We start from the raw sequence: 18,501 nt of genomic DNA, 5'->3' as shown, positions 1-18,501 counted from the left end.
TAGTTTTCCCATGATAGGACTACCACAGGTACAAAAAGCCTCATTTGAGGATTTCTCAATTCCCTTCCACTTCATCTGCTGTGTTTTTACTGGGAAGGTGTTGCACTCCTACCATGAAGATCTGCAGCACTGTCCACTCGAAGGTGTCGTCGCCTCTGTACAAACACCACAGCGTTGAATTCGAGTTGAGGTGCTGTGTAACTGTACTGCAAAGACAAAGATCATCAAGCAGAATTAACAAAGGCAAAAACAAACCAGCTGAATAGGCAAGAAGCATCAGCATCCATACTGAATAGTGCATGACACATACAGCCTACACGGAGCTTCCATGCATGTAGGCAAGGCAGTGTTAGTTGGGGCAGTGGCAGCACATGCTTGTCCTCACCAGTTCACAGTCACAATTCGGCTCTAGAAAGAGTGGCAGGTTTTGGTTCACTAAGATGAACACTGAAAACCAAGTGTGTGCTCACAACAATACTTGTCTAACTTCCTAACTGCATTCCTAAGTGGCCAATTCTTATCTGCAAGCCACCTGCTCAGAAAGATGCTCAAGCTGGCATTTATGTAATTTCAGTAGAGCTGAAGAGGTAGGATCACAATTGGTCTGCAGGGCTCATGTGCACAAGAGTCTGTGTTGTTCTTCTCCCTTAACTATAGGAGTTTGTGAACTAAAAATAACATCTCTGCTTGCAAATCTTGCCTTAAGTAAAATTCGCACATCATCCAGAAGTGTACATGTCTGTTTTAATTTTCCCTGATAATCTTACAATCCACAGGCTTGCTTCTATCCCCAAGGACAAAATCAGTACTAACAGCATTTTTCTTCTCACAAAAGAACAATCATCACAGAAGTCATGATGCAGAGAATGACAAACAACAGTGCCTCAAGCTAAAGCAGGAGTGGCACCGTGCTGGCCAGTTCAGAGACAGCACCATCCTCTGCTACAGCCAGTGCAGCAACAGGTCATGTGGCTCAGACTGCACACTCTTCCTGAGGTTGAAGGTACCAGTACTGGCAAGTAGCAGCATCACATCTGAAGGCCCCAGAGTGCTAAATATTCTACAAATACTTTTGCAAAATATGCTCTTTTCTCCAGAGCTTGCCTTCCATCCTACTCTTTTACTGAGCAAAACCAGCACCTGTGTGAACTGTGAAATGGCACAGTAATCCCAGCACTCACCTGGTTCATCTGGCAGGTGATATAACAGAGGGACTTGTTTGTTTCTTCTCCTTCCACATAAGCTTCCATCACCACTGTCCTCCCCTCCAAATTCAAGACACACTCATAGTCCCACTGCTGGTCCTGCAGGAGGAGACACAGGCACCATTTCTCAGTGACACAGAGCTTTGGGCTGCACAAGTGTCCTCCTGCCTCTCCAGTTCAGCACCTTTCAGCAAGCCACCAAGCCAGTGGCGTGCTCCTCTCATTCCCCTCATTATGCCAACTCTGTGCTATATTCAAGGGCTCTCTATGCTGTGACTGCCTCCATGTATGAAAGACAAACCAACACAAAACACCTAGAAGGGAGCGTGTGTGTCACTGTGTGGAGAACTTAGCACAGAAGGAGAAATTAAAAAAAACCCCAGTGGGATTGTGAAGTTACGCCAGTACAATCCCTGTGAAACACTAGCTTGGAGATGAAGAGTAGAGTACACAGATTAGGGCAGAGCGTGTCAAAAACATTAAGTGTATATTTCTCCTCCCTATCTCTTTCCTGTAAACCTTCCACTTAGAACTGCTTAGATACTTCCTGTAAAAAAGCTAGATATGCATCTCTCTGGAACCACCTCTGCTCCTCTGAGCAGTGCAGTTTGTCAGGTGTAATGTATAAAGTAACAATTAGACTGTGGGCTGCATGTTCCGAGTTGTTTTTTTGTCAAAGGTTACTAAATCATCTTCTGTCTTGAGAAGCAAAGAGAATTTTTATCGGAGGCACACCCAAGAAACAGCTGTCAAGGGTGGTTTTCCCCACTGCAGAAGTTTCAGGTATGGCAGGAATAGCCACATGTTAATGAGCATGCCAGAACGGAAAGGGAACAGATGACTTGTCTTTAGTTTATGGAGACACAAACAGGATGGATTCAGCAGAAAGTTATTCCAAGAACTACCACCTGCAGTGCAGCACAGGTGCAATTTAATCCAAATACATGCAGATCTTCTCCAGCAGGCTGGTGCACACATGTACCCTCCCTTTCTCCTACATACCAATACATCCAGCTATGGAATTGTTTATGCACAGAAATTGGTTATTCCTCTAGGAGAAACCTAGGCAGAGTCACAACTGTATCTTACACATATTTTTAGTAGTCCAGTGGCCAGGTTGCCCAAACAGTGCCCTGTACTAATGCAATTTCTTGATGGTGATGGCGTTGAGTTGACTACCTGATAGAGGTGGAAGTTCTTTCCCAGCAGGGTTATCTTCCTTGCCACATTGACTGGAAACAGCGAAGATCCCTGGATTCCTTGCACGCAGGGACACGCATTTGGACCCCAGCTAGGCTCTTCACTCTGAAAAGAAAACACAGGACACAACTTCTCCTGTGTGCTGAAATACTAAACAGGCAATCTGTGAGAAAACTTCAAAGAGTTACAGCCTTAGACCGTGAATTACAAAAGCCCAGTAACCTACCTCCTCCCAAAACTCAGGGGCATCATACTGATAATCGAGGTCAGGGTGAAGGATCCTGGGAAAGTCAGGGACATCCCTCTCTGAAGAATCACCATCACCCGACAGAAGAGTAGAAGCAGAGAAAAGAGATGTGTCATTCTCAGCCTGCAGCAAATCCATCCAGTCCTCTGTGTCCTGGAGCTCTGTGCCTTCCTCCAGCAGCCACTGTGGGGGAGCTGATGTTGGGAGCTCTGAAACAGGGAATTCAGTTCCTGGCAATCCAGGAGAGTCATCAGATGCAACAGGGCTCCCTGGCACCTGGCTGGGGGTCTGGGGAGATGGGATGGCAGATGTCAGTGCCTCTGTGGTAGGAAAAGGACTTGGAGGCCATTTGAAACTTGTGACATGAGGAGAAGGTGTTACTGCTGCCACAGCAGACATGTGCAGAGGGCTATCCCCGAGGGTGGTGAGTGGGTCTGTGTGCTGGGGCTCCTGGGCTGTGGCTGGCCCGTCAGTGGGCAAGGCTGTGTGATCCACATTTTTAGATGGACTGGAGAGGACAGACGCAGCAGAAGTTGTCTCTGGCACAGTGACAGCAGGTTTGTCTGCTGGTGGTGGCAGAGGGGATTCTGTGGCAGCCTGGAGAGAGGCGGCTTCGGTGGAGAGGGTCAGGTAGGTGTAGCTGGGCGTCTGCGCAGGCTCTGTCGTCGTCTCCGAGGCTGCGGAGGGCGTGACGTGGATGGGCTCTGTGTGGGGCACAGTGCTCGGGCCCACATGCACAGGGGTGGTGACAGGTTTTGTGACCATGGTGGGGGCTGTGGTAGAGGATTTGGTGAGGGGAGCAGCTGAAGAGGGATACACACTTAAGGTTGGGATCTGGGCCTAGAAAGAAACAACATGGTGGGATGAGAAGAGGGAAAGAAATGAAACAGCATAAAACCCAACAGAGAAACACTCCGTATGACTTCCCATAGACAAGAGGCTGCTTCACCCTCTAGTTTTAATGAGAGCTACATTTTATGCCATCTTTTGCGCTGGGATTGGGGAATGTTCACAGTGCACAAGATCCAGCAACACTCCCTCTTCCCACAGATGCCTGCACTGGCCTCCTCTCAGAGGGAGGTCTCCTAGTCTTCATTCTCCACAAAATACAAGGCCACCTGTGGCAGCCACAAACTGGGCATCTGTTCCACCTCCCCAGTCGCAGCCTCCCTGCCAGCTTGCTCATCTCTCCACTTTGACAACACCGGCTGCACAGCCCCAGGACAAGGGTGACCTGCTTCATCTGACGGCACTTCCCCAGAAACCCTGAAGTATCAGGGATGCAGAGCCTTGTGTCACTCCAAGGGGAGCTCCTCTTTGTTCCAACAGCTCACCTCCTTGCTTGATGTGACTGACAGCTGATATTTTACCTGAGAAGAGATCTGACTCACAGAGGCTGTGAGAGCACACAGGACTAGGACTGAGCAGGAGACGCACCCTTTCATTGTAGATAATGGTTCCTTCCTCACATGCTGCTTTGTGGGTGCAGAGGTGCTGCTGGATGCACCAGTTACATCTCCAGAGACTGCTCACACACTTCTGGCACCTGGAAGAATGACAGAAAAGCAGCTGCTAAGACAGGACGACCCAGAAAGGGACAGCCACCCTCCCTAAAACTACAGAAGAGAAAAAGCAGGTGCTCACGGTGCCGATTTCCACAGCAGGGCCACTGCAGCACAGTCATAGAAAGAGAAGTCCACAGAAGCAATGAAGATGTCATGGAAACGCACTACAAGCTTTATGGTGACATGATCTGAAAATGAAAATAAAAATTTCTTAGAAATGGAGCCCCTACAAGTTTGCCATACTGTTAGGAGACGGCATGCCTTAGGATAGACACTGTCAAACACTGAGACAGATTCCCTTTCATGCTTTTAGCACCTCAATCAGGGCATTATCCTATGGACACTAAAAACAGGTTGGACAAGTTCATCAGGAGTAGTTTGTGATAGCTCTTGCCAACCCATGGGAAAGAAGCCTAGTCTGAAGCTCTGTCCATCTTCATCTCTGTAATTCCACTGCCATCTCTGCATTACAGGAAGAGGTAACACTGAGGCTCAAAGCTGATTGTCTTCTTTTGTCATCCAAAGGAAAACGAAACCCTTAGAACTAATGTGCCCTTCACATACTGTCTTCACCTTGAGAGCTTTGGTCTATGACCAAACTAAGTGAGTCAGGGAAGAGGCTTATAAGACTTGTAATCTCACTTGCAATGACTGAAGGCTTATCTGCTTTAAAATCCAGGTCTCGCATCAACTACAAGCCTCAGGATAGCCCTGTTCTCTTTGGGAAGAGACTGTCACTGTTTTCTGTAGACCAAACAGCTGTAGAGATGGTCAAAACTTACTGCAGCTGATAGCATCAGCCAGAAGGAGATATTTTGCATATGACAGTACTAAATCAGCTAATTAATCTTGTCCCAGACGAATGTCTCCAACTTTAGAGTTGGTTATTAGTTCTCCAAATAATGGGAACATACTGCATTCTCTGCTCAACCCCAGGAGATGCTGTTCTCTCTAAGGCAGTTTGCTATAAAAGTAAGTAACAAGAACCTTGAGCACCGCTCCTCTCAGAATGGGATTTCAGAGCTCATCTTGCAAGAAATGTTTAGTCACAACAAAACAATTAACATGTGAATCAGTCAGGCCTACGCTGGGTTCCTGATAGGATGGCAAGGGAAGAAATATGCTAACAAAACAGTGATGAGGGGCGTGTTGAAACCCAGGATGAGCAGAAAATAAGGGTATGTCCTATGCAGCTGGAGGCTGGAGTTACTGCAATACTGCCAACTCCTATCACTGCCATAGAGGTGATTGCATTTGGCAGTGGTAGAAAGGCTAACACCTCCCAGGATTTCAGGGTTATGACACCATATTTATAAATACTCCTTTCTCCAAAAAGGCCATTATTTCCCATGACTGCCAATAATGCTGTTTGACAGTACAGAAGATGAGGTCGAGCACTTGCAAACTGAAAGCAAGAGTTTGTGCTACTAACTTGGAGCTCAACACCTACATGTGATGGATGAGTTGGTATAAAACCTTTAAAATAAAGCTGGAAAAAGGCAAATATTTTAGTGAGCTGGGAAAAGTATTATAAGTAGGAATAGGAAAGTGTAGGTATCTAAGGCCCTAATGTGACCTCATTTAGAAAACAATGTATGAATCTGGTTATCAGCTTCAAATTCATCTTAGCAGAGTACAGAAGCCATGCAGAGAAGGAACAGCAATAGAGTGAAGGAGATAGGAAGCCTGAAGAACAAGAGAACATGAAGAAGAAGTTGGCACAGTTAAACAGCAAAACTCTGTGCTAGGAACACCTGGCCATAGTTCACTGCGTGGGAGAAGCACTGCGGAAGCAAAAGGACAACACAAATAGATCAAACGGACAGAAATCATCCACAAGCAAGTTTAGGCTACAGGACAGGAGCCACTTGATAAACCTCAGAGACACTATGAAAGTAATGTAGGTAAGGCATCTTGGAATAAAAGCAAGACTGACTTACAAAGGAGTTGATAAGAATATCTGAAGCTTGGAGTAATGAGAACTAGACTGTGGCTTTATCTACACTGATTTTTCACAACTGTGCTTAAATTCAGGCCCATACAACTAAACAGAAGCAAATCCTGCCCACTCTGCTTGCAGGGGCAGTGCATGAAGCCCTCTTCCCTCTTTTCCTGACCACCCTGGTGGGTTTGTTCCAGACTAAAGCAGTGTGAAAGCCAGATATTAAAATACTGCAAATAATACTGAAAATGAAGGAGTTTGAGATTGAATGAGTGTGTTAGCTGAGTTCTGGTGTCATGTTATGTCCATGGAGATTCCTTCGTACCTATTAGCCAGCTGCATACTTGCACAGAAAAATCTGTTCAGCCACTTAGGTGAATTGTGTGGAATGTGTCCCAACTGGCACCTGCTTTTTATTTCAGATGAACAAGCTCTTTGAAGAGATCAGCTCATCAGAGCTCACACTGACAGGCTGGGTAAAATCCAATGCAAAGAAAAAAAATTGAGAACTTTCCAGGTTCTTTAGAGTGGCCAATCAGCAATACTCAGCCAGCTATTGCTCACAGGCTGTGTATTTTCTGAGGTTATACCTCATTACAGATTTGTTTTATCTTTAAGGACCATGGGTCTCTTCTTGCCTTTCCTTACATGTACTTCCTGCTCCCGCTGCACGGATTTTGAGACGGCTTGCGTTTTGTTTGGTTTTAATAATAAAGCAATATTTAAGAGAGTTCTCTCCCCAGGTTTAGGACAAAGCTGCCAAACCAGCCACCCCTCTAGACTGCATTTCAGACCACATTCAGATTTACATACAACACTTCAAACAGGATCTCCTTTCCAACTATCAGAATTTGGCATTGGAATTTGGCAACAGCCCAAAATAGCACAGGATGTGTGTGACACAAGTAGAAAGCAAACAGATATTATGAGGAATGAAATGAACACCTGCTGACAGTCCACATACATTCATGGCTGTTAATCCTGGCAATACGACGACCTACAACATACTTTCTCCCAACGATGTTATCAGAGCTATCATGCTCCATTTAAAGCATTTCACTAACCTGTTCCTGTTGGCAAAGCTGGTGCTTGGCTGGGATCTGGAGAAGGACACATGATTCCTGACTCTGTCAGAACTGCTGGGCTTTCATAATCTTCAAAATAACATGAGTAAAATTCTTCCTCGCGCAGAGAAGGTAAGTCGGAGATGGCCAAGAAGATCTATCAGTTCAATAATATCAGTAAATAATTTGCCCTCATTTAATCTAATTTTTTGGTTCTGTTTTTTCAAAGGAAGACCCCCATAGAGTAGTTATCTACAAAAACACTCATTTTCCTATAATGTCTCCTAGGACTGACTGTTTCATTCATCATCTCTTGCCATTCTCTAACTGAACTTGGCAGCAACTGACAACTTCCCCCTTTGCCCAAGCCTCTAGCAAAAGACAGGTTCTTGCCACCTCCTGACACAATGACAGACTTGAAATCACTCCAGCACCTTCTTAGCTGTTCTGCCAGCTATCACATGCCAGACAGGAGATGTAATTTTGGGCCACTCTTTTCAGGTCTCCCTGACAGCAAGTGACAGAAACACTGAAAGCACAGACATGGGCACCTTATAGATACTAAAACAAGGAGGGTCCCCATCCAAGCAAGCATCACATACTTCAGAATACCCAGTAACTCTTAGCAGGCAAGGACATTTAGTTTTAGGGAACACAAAGAAACAACCAAACAACTGAAATAACAGCCGGGCTGTACCAGGAGATAAGTCCCTCACGTGAAGCAGACAACAGGCCTGAAGGTTCAGTGTTTCAACATGCCAGCGAAAGCAACAGAAAGACTTGTGACTCCTCAGTTTGCAGAGGATGTTCTATAAGTTTGAGCATCATAAGAGGATCACCACCACTCACATTTCTCTTTTCCTCTCTGCTGATATTGGCTGGAGTTAGTGACTGGACAGACAGACACTGCTGTGTAGAGTTAAAGCTCCAGAGCCACTGCTCACTCAACCTGGACCGCAAGCATTCGGAGCGACGGCTGCACCTGCAGGGAAACAACAAGAAGCCCTGTGAGAGCCCTGGGCAGCAGTCTGTGTTTGGCTTCCAACCAGACACTGGCTGTCTCAAGCCTTGCTAGAGTCTTCAGGAAGCTGCTACATGAGCCACTGAAGCCCCAGCCTCCCACCACCTTCAATCATAGGATGAACTGTTGCGAAATTATAGATAGGTAGGCACTTCTTGGGCTTCAAAGGTCATGAACTAGTTCCTGTGACTTTCTCCAGGGAAGCAGAGCCAGCAGGCAGACACATACACCAGAATAAACCATGTCTCATTAAGCAACATCAGTAGGGGAGCAAGAACTGAAAGAGTGCTAAATAAGACACCAGAAGAAGAGACAAGATAGTTTCTCTACACTTGAAATGAGGTTGATCTGAAGTCAGACTAAAACCAGGCTGAAATCCAATGAACAGGAGAATCATGAGTGGTGCCAAAGACCCAAAAAGCAATGGAAAGATGCCCCTGTGTGCAACTGCTATTGCTGCTGGCAGTGTTTTAGGGAGGCAGAGAGAAGAATGGTAAGTTAGAGCAAATATCTCATAAAGAAAATAAAAATAAACTAAATCCAGACACAGATATAAGGAAGAGAGTAAGCAGAGACAATCCCTAGACACTGTCCCTCCAAAATCCTTACAGGTGAACAGGGATCTATCTTACCGTCCCTGAAGGACACACCAGCCACAGTAGGGATCCTTCAGTGCCAGACAGGACTCACAGTCCAAGTACAGGGAACATTCCATTATGGGAACCTTTACCACCTGTCAGAGAAAGGAATGAAAAGTGGAAAACACAGCACACACAACACAGCCCCCGGGTCATTGGCTTCTTATGCCTAACTAGCAAGTCCCATCATCTAAATGCTCATCAAAACAACTTCTTGATCCTCAACTTATCCTCCCATAAAGACAAAAAAAACCAAAAGGAACAAGTTTCCAGAGCCCTTCATACACATACCACATACTGGTGAAGGACATCTAAACATCAGGCTGTAGAGAGGCACTGAGGCAAGCAAACTGTATTGCTATTCATTGGTTATTCTACAATACAGTTTGCAAGGAGGAAATTTAATTTAGTCATAAAACTGCATTTTAACAAAGTGAATTACAGAATAGCAGACTGAATATCATCCACTCTTTTGCTTTTCTGGACTCTGTCATGTGAGAGCATCTCTCCTGACACACAGGTGACTGAGGCTGGAGACAGCAGCTACAGCTGAGGCCTCTGAATCCATCTGCACTATTGCCCAGCTCTACCTGGCAGAACTACCATTTTGACTGAAAGTAGACCACGAAGCTTTGATCAATGTGGAACAAAAACTTTCTGCCATCTAGGGGTAAATTTTACTTGCAAAATTCTTCTGCTTCAACTTACCATCCTTGCTGATTTCAGCCTCTTGCCCTCTTTAATCTGCTACTACACTTCAGCTACTACTGTCAACTACTTTGAAATACCAACTTCTAATTCCAGACCTATTACTTTTGCTAAGTACATGATGCAATTTGCATCTTTTAATTGACAGAACAATTACAGTTAAGGATATATTTCAGATTTCCCTAATCTTCTTCCACTCACAGATTTCAACTCCTGCTTTGAAGTGTTACAAATTTTACAAGTATCTCAAAGCACACTGGGGGAGTGAAAGGAAGTAGTGGCTTTCCAGCATGCTCTCATTTTTTGTTTGTTCTTTCCTTCACAGTAACTCAAGGGCTGCTTTTCCTTTGCTAGGAGGATCCTTTCCTTTCCAGCTCAAGAGCTGATATGAGTGGTGGTGTACAAATCCTCTCAAATAAAGTATCCATAGCAGGATTTCTTACTCAGCAGACACCAATACCCCAAAAGCCTGAGGCACTGCAATGCCTCTTCTCCTCCAACTGCCTCTAGGCACAAACAGAATTACAGAAAGCAGGGGTAAAGAGAAAAGTGCCTCACATGGCTCCTTCCACAGCTTGATTTCATCTGCAAGACTGTTGTTATATCCCTGGTCAGAGAACATCTCTGCTATCTGAAGACATTTCCCCACACATTTCTGCTTTTCATAGGTTACAGAAGAACAGCTTGATCTTTTAACTGATTAAAAACAGAAGTGCTACACTTTAATTACATGAAATCTCCCTTTTATCTTTTTAACCTCCTGCAAAACCAAGATGGGTCACATGTGAACCCAGAGGCTTTCTTCTGCTCAAATGGAGATGCACATTGTTGTTCAAACAGTTCCTGCTCAACACAGTGGAGCCCAGGAATTTGTGGTCCCTTGTCTTCATGCCAGCAGAGCAGCCCTTTACAGCCTGCAGTTCACATTCCTCCATCGCTGCTGATACAGCCTGACAGATTTCAGAAAATGCATACAAGCCATGGATTAGGGTAACAAGGCTTTCTCCATGCTTCCTCCAGCTTCTGGGAAAGGCCAGTCCCCATTCCTGTAAGCAGCTGCTGCTCAGCACAGGCTTAACCAAGTGCAGTTTCCCAGCTTTCCCTGCTCCTGTCAGCAGTTTGTCTGAACATCTAGTGCTTCGACTCCTCTGTGGAAGGGATTGTATTGCTCTTACCATTGACTGGGTCATGACAAAGAGGTGCTCCTGCAACTGGTCGAACAGCAGGTCTCTGCTCACCATGCTGTTCACCTGGATGGATACTGAAGCGTAGGTGTGTGCCTCTCCCTGGGCTCCCAAGTACACCTGCAAGGGAGTCACAGATGTGAGCAGGCCAAGCACCACCACAGGAGCTGGGGGCACCCATCCTACAACAGGACAAGCTGGAACCCCTGCTGTGTGCAAGGATTTTAACCTCCCACCACAACCTCTGTGCAGTGGCTTCAGCAACATGAAGCACATACCCAGAAATACCTGTGCAAACCACATAGGACACACCAGCCCTGCTGCTGGCTCAGTGCTGATGTAACCAAAGGCAATGTGACCACTTTTGGGGCATCCACATTTTCCCCAGGCAGTACAGTGTGAGAAGAGACTGTCCGATAATAACGATGTTTAGTAGGAACCCAACTTCCCAAGGAAAAAGAAACACTGCCTTTTTCCCCTTCTACCTGAGCATCCCTGGTTAGTTTTATCCTCTTTGCTGTATGCAGATCATACCTTGTGCAGCCTTCCTCTGCTGTCTCCCAGAAAAGCAATGGTGTGGCCGTCTTCCACATTCACCGCCACAGCTGTCAGACGGGCCTCGGTTTTCTCCAGGAGCGGGGCTGCCTCCAAGGGTACCCGGCTGGCCATAGGGCTGGGAGTGTGGTCAGAGCCACAGGGGTAGGCATACAGGGTGTCCTTTTTGGGGGAGTGAAAAGAACAGGGAAATCAATACCAAAAGAAATGGGTACAAAGAAAATTAGCACATTCAACACTTCCCACCATCCCCTTCTACCCAAATTCCCCAGCAGTGAATTCAGCTTTAACCCCTCTTAAGCTTTTTTTACTGAGAGCAAAACCACCCACATTTTAATAATTAGTTTAGGTATGTTGGCTGTTTGTACTCTCACAGAAATCTACAGACATTTCAGCCAGTTCATTCAGCATCAGTAATGAAATGCATTGAAACTCTCTCAAGTTCTCCAAAAAACATTACTGTTACACACTGCTGTGATATTGCTTTGGGGAAGATTTATTTTATTTTTCTGAACAGAGCAAAAAGATGAGAATTTCTTTTTCCAGTGCAAACCCACCCTTTGACAAGTATCACCTCAGGCAATCTGCATGGTTTTGCTGTACCACCTACAAGTTAAATTCTAAGCCTGAACTAGAACCCCAACGCATCAGGACATACATAAACACAGGGTGGGACACAACCTGCTCCAAAGAGCTTATTAACTGCACTTAGGAATCAAAGAGCACATGTAAGAGTCACTGTTGCACACTGCTTCAATCCTTCCAAGTCTTGTGAGAGTTCTGAACATTAACTCCACTGCACTGTGCAGAAACAGTCATCCTTCTGTTCCAGTTAGTGCCCTCTCAGTACCACCAAACCTTCACTTACTGCATTCTAAAGAGGGACAATGAAAACTACCAACTTATTTACTATTTGTTAAGTGTAGAGAAAAGATATCCCATTATGATTCATCTTTTTCCTACATAACAAACTCAGTCTTGTCCAGGATAGTTCCTCTGTTGCTTTATATCTTTCTCGGTGCCTTGTCCTATGTCCATTTCAATTTTACAGTATCCTTTTGGAGACTGAATGCAGGATTGTTCACCCAACAATTATTATCTAAAACACCATTTTTTAATTGATCAGTGGCTTGTCTTCAAACAACGTGGCTTGTGTAAATTCAAGATTTTCATCATGAAATCCCTTATGGATAACATTTTCACTCTCCTCTCCAGCCCCTTACTAATTACTCTGACAAAGCTGTGTGTGGAGCAGCACATTAACTGTGCAGTCCATACTGACTCCAGCCCTCTCTTGCCTCGGGCAACATGGTCAACTTAGACTCCTTGTGAGCAGGGTTACAGATCCTTCTGTCTGATGTCCGTGGCTTTGCACTTGGCAGCTCAGGCTCTGCGGTACCATCCAGCACCAGGCAATGGAGCTGCCCCCATCGGAGATCCATGATAACAGCACATCATGGCATTCCTCAGGCATCTGCTTATCTCTGCTCACTGATCCCATAGAAAACCGGTCCCCTTCTCCCCTCTCCTCCCTCTCCTCCCATTTCTCTGTTTGGGTTTGTTGGTTTGTTTTTTTTTTTTTTTTTTTTTGCATTTGTGTTGTTGATGATGTTGGTTTTGTTTGGTTTTTCAATACTTGACTGCTTCCTGGAGAAACTAGAAGCAATCGGCAGCTTTTGATAAGGTCTATGGAAATCCCACAGTAAAATATATTTAACCTGCTCAGCTCTGTTCCTTTCTCAAATGCATTGTTATCTTAGCAGGGAAGCAAGGCTTGACACAGCAGTTCCATTAACAAACCATGCCAGTTAGACTAGCACTGCTTTCAGTCCAGTGCTTTCTTGTTTTCCTTTCAAATACTGATTTAATGATTTTTCTGCACACTTGGAGTAAGGCTCTGACTTAAAGTCTGAGGAGGTTATAGCTTCTAATGATTGCTAGTTTTTACCATCTCCTAAACTATCATTCATTTTTAGTGACACATACATTTTTCTTACCACCTATCGTTTGATATTTCAGCTCCTTCCAGTCATCTTCTTGTAACTTAAAGATTTCTATTTCTCCAGCTGTCCAATTTCTGTAAGATTTATTAGGAAGAGGTCCACTGCCAAATTTCCATGCTCCAAAGCATTAAGTGCTTATTTTGAATGGGATTCTAGCTATCTTTTGCAACCTTTGTATAAGTTCATACAAATTCTGGAGCCTAATAACCTCATTACTGGCTGATTTTTCAAAGACTGCTTCAAAGAAGTCCATATACAAGTCAGAAATATTTGTACCCCAGTTGTGCTCCACACTGCTGTTGCCTATTTGTGATGCCAAGGGCAAGTCACTTCACACACATTTATCTACCATAAACTGACGTGACCTGTGCAGGCTCTCCTAGCACTGGCACAGCCCAGCAGTGGCCTCACAGGGGCTGTCTGTATAAAGTACTTATATAAATTTACATAGAAGCTCTTTGAATTGCTTGCAGTGAATAACATCTTGGCAACGTTGCAGAAAATGCACTTGAGGGATCATCCAGTGTCTTAATGAAATGCAGCAGCTCCTGCTGTGAATTCTGGTGTGTGTGTCCTACCTGCACAGGTAGGGAACAACAATAGGACAATCTATATCTATGCATGAAGAGGACAAAAAACAAAAGGAGAAGGTACATGCCTTAAAAACTACACCCACAGAAGACATGTAGCCTTCCTGAGCCTTGTAGAAACATGTTTCACACTTCCAATTCATCAAGTCACTAAACAGCATCTACATAGCCTCCTGCATCTCATGACTAACGAATCTCCAGGAAACTGAACAAATGAACTGGGTCTGAAATTCTTATAAAAACAAGCTGGGTTTTTTTTTCCCCAGTTGAAGAGATTGTATTGAACTGTAAAACTCAATCTTAGCCTTCCTTGATGGGCTGAAGCCCGGAGGCAGAGCTAACTAAGGAAAAGGGCATACCTTACGCACTAGTTGGTTTGGAGGCAGAAAAATGTGAAATTAATTAGCATTATCCTTACATCCAGCACAAGCTGCTACCACTGAAAGGGAGTTAAAACTGTTCCTGCATAAAATGCCCATTGACAGCCGCTTCCACTCAGCCCTGACTGGAGCAGGCTAGAGTTGGCACAGACCCTTACATCATGTTAGATACAATTTGAACGACAACCGCTACCGCGTGCTGAACGGTGAAGGATCAGGTTTGTTAGGACATTTACATATCATTGGACACGCTTGTTAATAAGACACCACACTTTGGTCAGCCCACTCAAGCCAAACCATCCAGCTGGGACCCTGAGATCACAAACCAGGAATCACAGAGACTGCCTTTTTCTCCCACCCAGTGCACCCACTTCTCCATTGGATCAAATGGTATAAGGGTACTCTACATCATTTTGAATGAAGGATTTTTCTGATCTGCTCATACCTGTTTGACATTTAACTCCCTTAAGGTGCCCTAAAAATCACCTGTGACAAGTCCTTTCCTGTGGCCTTTCAAAGGACACATGGGGCATGCCTAACAAATACAGTGAAAGCAGGACGTCGAGCTGGGCAGTCTCTTGGTTCCCAACTCTTACATACTCCTCCTTACCTTACGCTCATCCTGCTCCAAGTCTGCTCTTTACCCTCCCCTTGTCCCACAAGTATTCTACACTCAGCTTTAGCTACTGAAAGGAAAACCATAATTTTAAGACTGGCTTTGAACCACACACCCAACCCCAAAAACTTCTAAAGCTATGTGGTACCACTTTGCTCTCTGCAGCACCAGGCTGGGAAGAGGCAATTATCTGGACAGCCTGTTCTGGAGAGGGAAGACACAAGATAACATGCTGCTCTGCTAAGGACCTGAAATATCCTTCGTGCCAACAGGCTGCTCATAGTCACAGAGCCTCATTCCAGGACACTGCATCCAGGAGAGCACTGCTGCCCTGTGTTTGTATCACTGTTCCTGATTTTGCAGCCAGTGTGGCTGCCAGACAGTGAGAATTCAGGGTCACAGACGCTTTAAGTCACATTTTCATCCTGCAACATCCCATCATGCCTTTGTCACTGAACTTAAAAGGATTAACACCTCTTACAGCTCTGGAGAAGAAGAGCCAGCTCGGGAAAAGGTCCTTCTTGGGCCCAAAATTCTGTAGGACTAAAGCAGCCTACAGGAAATTGGGATTTTCACTGAATTACAGAATTATTAAAGTTGGAAGAGACCTCTGGAGATCATCTAGTCCAAACCCCTCTGCCAAGGCAGGGTCACTTAAAACCTGTTACACAGGAACACATCCAGGAGGGTTTTGAACATCTCTTTGTTGACACTTGGTTTTGCTAATGTTCCTTTTTGTTCCTGAGTGCCCTTGCAGGAAGTTGTTGTGAGGAGCACCTCACCATAAGCAACAGGGACCCAGTACACCCCTTAAATTCCCTTCCCAACACAGAAGTGCATGTACACATGCTCCTCTCCTTCCCTGCAGTGCAGACCAGACGACATAGATAAAGAAAGACTTGAACTGCAGCTTCAGTGCTCTTGCCTTGCATCGCCACAAGATAAGCCTCAGGGCGAGGTCACGCCAGATGCTCTTCCCACTGCCACACGCAGTTCCTCTCCCTCTGCAAGGAATCCTGCCCATGTGGGACACACCAGACTGAGCCCCAAGGCTTTTAACTCAGATTTCAACATCCATCTGTGTAAGCAGGATAACTTCAGGACCACAGAGCAACACAAGAACACGCTGCAGACTGCTCAAAAGTGCAAAGCCACTTACCGCTGGCAGCTGGACACAGTTGGAACTGACATCATATTCAATATATGCTACTTCTGTCCCTTCTTCTGACTTCCCATCTCTCATGTAGCAAACGTCTCTAGTCCAGTTGGTCAGGCGATCTACCTCTTCCATTGCGTAGACACAGAGCGCAGACTCCTCGCTCAGTTTCCCAGAAGAAGCCTGCCAGGCAGAGAAGGCTGCAAACAGCACTTCCCCCTCGGTGTCCAGCTGCCCCTGGGCCAGTTCCTTTCCTGGTCGGGTGACATAGGCTGCTTGCAGGAGGCTGTATGTGTTGGCTTTGCTCTGGCAGAGCAGAGGTAACTCCACATACGAGTAATAGTGGGAGTCATCCAGGCAGATGCGCGAGATGTAGGTCTTGTACTCACGCGACTGGGATTTGAGGTCCCGCCGGTAGAAGAGGAAATAGACACTGGAGCGGTAAGTGAAGGATTTAATGAAATGGTGGTTGTACTCTGACAGCCGGCCCACAGCCAGTTTTGCTGTTTCTTCATAGGAGAAAATGGAGTGAGAGTCTGTTGCTTGAACATTCCCTCCATGGGCCCTGAGATTCCGAGTTGTGATGGGAGGAATCCCTCCTCCCACTCCTCGGCTAGTGTACCCTCGTCCCACAAATAGCAAGGGCACCTCATCCTTTGAGTAGGCAATGAGTCCCACAGTGGTGATATTGGGATCATTGGCAGCAACGTACTGAGTGTCACCAGGGCTCTCTGGCCGGAAGAGGACGTGGTCGATGGACGTCAGGCTCCTCTTCTCACAGATTCCCTGGTGGACGCTGCCACACACAATGAGCTCCTTCTGCACAGTGTTCACCAGCAGCAGCTTGTTGTGATTGTCAGTGTGGTGTGCCTGAGGGCACTCCAGCTTTGAGACCGGGGGGAGACAATCCTTACTGTCCAGAACTGGTCCAGTCTGAACCATGTTCTCCAACAGCAGGTCAGATGTCAGCTGAAAGAGAAAGTTGGTGGCCCCCAAGTAAATGGTCCCAGATTCCAAGTCCATGGACAGGTGGAGGAATTTTGTAGTGTTGTGTGAGAATGTGACATACTGCAGTCCCCGTGGAATTGATGCTCCCAAGAAACAGAGAACAGGAAGGAAGAACGTTCCCAGAGGCATGGTAAACACTCTGCAAGAGAGGAAAGGCGGTTGTAACTCCATGAGTAAAGATTAGCACTCAAAATCCTTCAATAGCACTCTCATTATGAGAGGTGGGCAAAAACCCCCAAGAATAACCATAGAATACAGAGCTAAATATGAAGAGCCAGCACACGGCATTAGCAGAAACACCCACAGCAAGAGGCCTGCAGGAGTATCAGAGATTTAACTCAGTCATCTCCACACCAATATGACAGGCACAGAATCCTCAGGAGAAGCTGCAATACTGCAAGTAATGCAACACTGAAGCTGATCACTACTCTTGCAACATCAGAAAAATCCACATTTAAGTTGACTCCTGCACAACTGAGCTATGATGCTGTATTAGAAGTTCTCCAGGACAGGACCAAAATTCCCTAGGAACCAGCACATTGCACACAGTGTTAATGATCAACACCATAGTAAAATAAACCACTGTCCAAGACAAACACAACCTGCAGGACCATTGTTTAAACAGACCGTAGCTGAGATCCAACTTGGAGCAAACTTATAAGTCCTTCACTCTGTATTTGATCTAGATATCATAATTAAACCTTCTCTTTGTTACCACTTATGGCTATGAACAGCCTCTTGTGGGTCTAAGGCTGTTCCACTTGTGCTTCAAAGGAAACCTTCCCATACCATCTCTGCCACTGAGCATCACCCATCCAAGCAGAACCTGGGTGCCAGGATGAAGCCTCTGGAGTACCAGTCACATCAGCTCCCAGCCTCCCCCCTGGTACCACCAGTCTGCCCCCAGTCCTGCCAAGCCAGATCCTGTGGGCCCCCATCTCCTTAGGAAGTTACACAGCATGTCCAGGTGAGGGGGAAACCACCTTTACCTGCTCACCTGTTACTGCACTCTCTGGGCTGTAAGTCTCTAACTCGCACTCATTTCTCCACAGCACTCCTCCCAGTACTGGGAAAGGTGATTTAAACATGCCTTTTTTGTGGACAATGCTCCATTCCTTCCCTGTCCCATGTCTCAAAGTGCAAGCAAGCCAGGTGGGGTGGATGTTGGACCGACCCAGGGAACCACCAGACCTGTTCAGCTCCTCTCCAGAGGCTATTTGGACCAACTCTTTTTGAAATCTACTGTGATCCACCCAAGCTGTCCCATGGATAGGAACAACTGCTCTGGACAACATGGAGAACTCCATAGCATGGTAGAAATGTGGTAATAAGTACCTGCAACATTTAGATTAATGCTTTCCCCATAGAGAAAGGGAAGCAGCTGCAAGTACTCAATAATTTACTATGAGTACCACCTCA

General features: G+C 45.7%; 1 protein-coding gene across 1 annotated transcript in view; it reads right to left on the bottom strand.

The window, feature by feature from the left end:
* The window catches only part of PLXNB1 (plexin B1), a gene marked incomplete at both ends in the record, with an annotated part of 35,777 nt that extends 18,566 nt beyond the window's left edge, over window positions 1-17,211 (bottom strand). Inside the window, 12 exons of the mRNA XM_082288680.1 lie at window positions 113-206; window positions 1,182-1,304; window positions 2,385-2,510; window positions 2,632-3,492; window positions 4,090-4,198; window positions 4,297-4,405; window positions 7,224-7,380; window positions 8,073-8,205; window positions 8,877-8,977; window positions 10,766-10,894; window positions 11,309-11,491; window positions 16,078-17,211. Coding sequence (XP_082144806.1) covers window positions 113-206; window positions 1,182-1,304; window positions 2,385-2,510; window positions 2,632-3,492; window positions 4,090-4,198; window positions 4,297-4,405; window positions 7,224-7,380; window positions 8,073-8,205; window positions 8,877-8,977; window positions 10,766-10,894; window positions 11,309-11,491; window positions 16,078-17,211 — 3,259 coding nt within the window. The remainder of the gene's footprint in view (window positions 1-112; window positions 207-1,181; window positions 1,305-2,384; window positions 2,511-2,631; window positions 3,493-4,089; window positions 4,199-4,296; window positions 4,406-7,223; window positions 7,381-8,072; window positions 8,206-8,876; window positions 8,978-10,765; window positions 10,895-11,308; window positions 11,492-16,077) is intronic.
* Between the last annotated feature and the right edge of the window lie 1,290 nt (window positions 17,212-18,501).

Source organism: Coloeus monedula, assembly GCF_965178545.1.
Source record: "Coloeus monedula genome assembly, chromosome: 11".
In the NCBI taxonomy this organism is placed as follows: domain Eukaryota; kingdom Metazoa; phylum Chordata; class Aves; order Passeriformes; family Corvidae; genus Coloeus; species Coloeus monedula.
The sequence above is the reverse complement of the archived record's forward strand: the minus strand, read 5'-3'. Positions and strand labels throughout refer to the sequence as shown.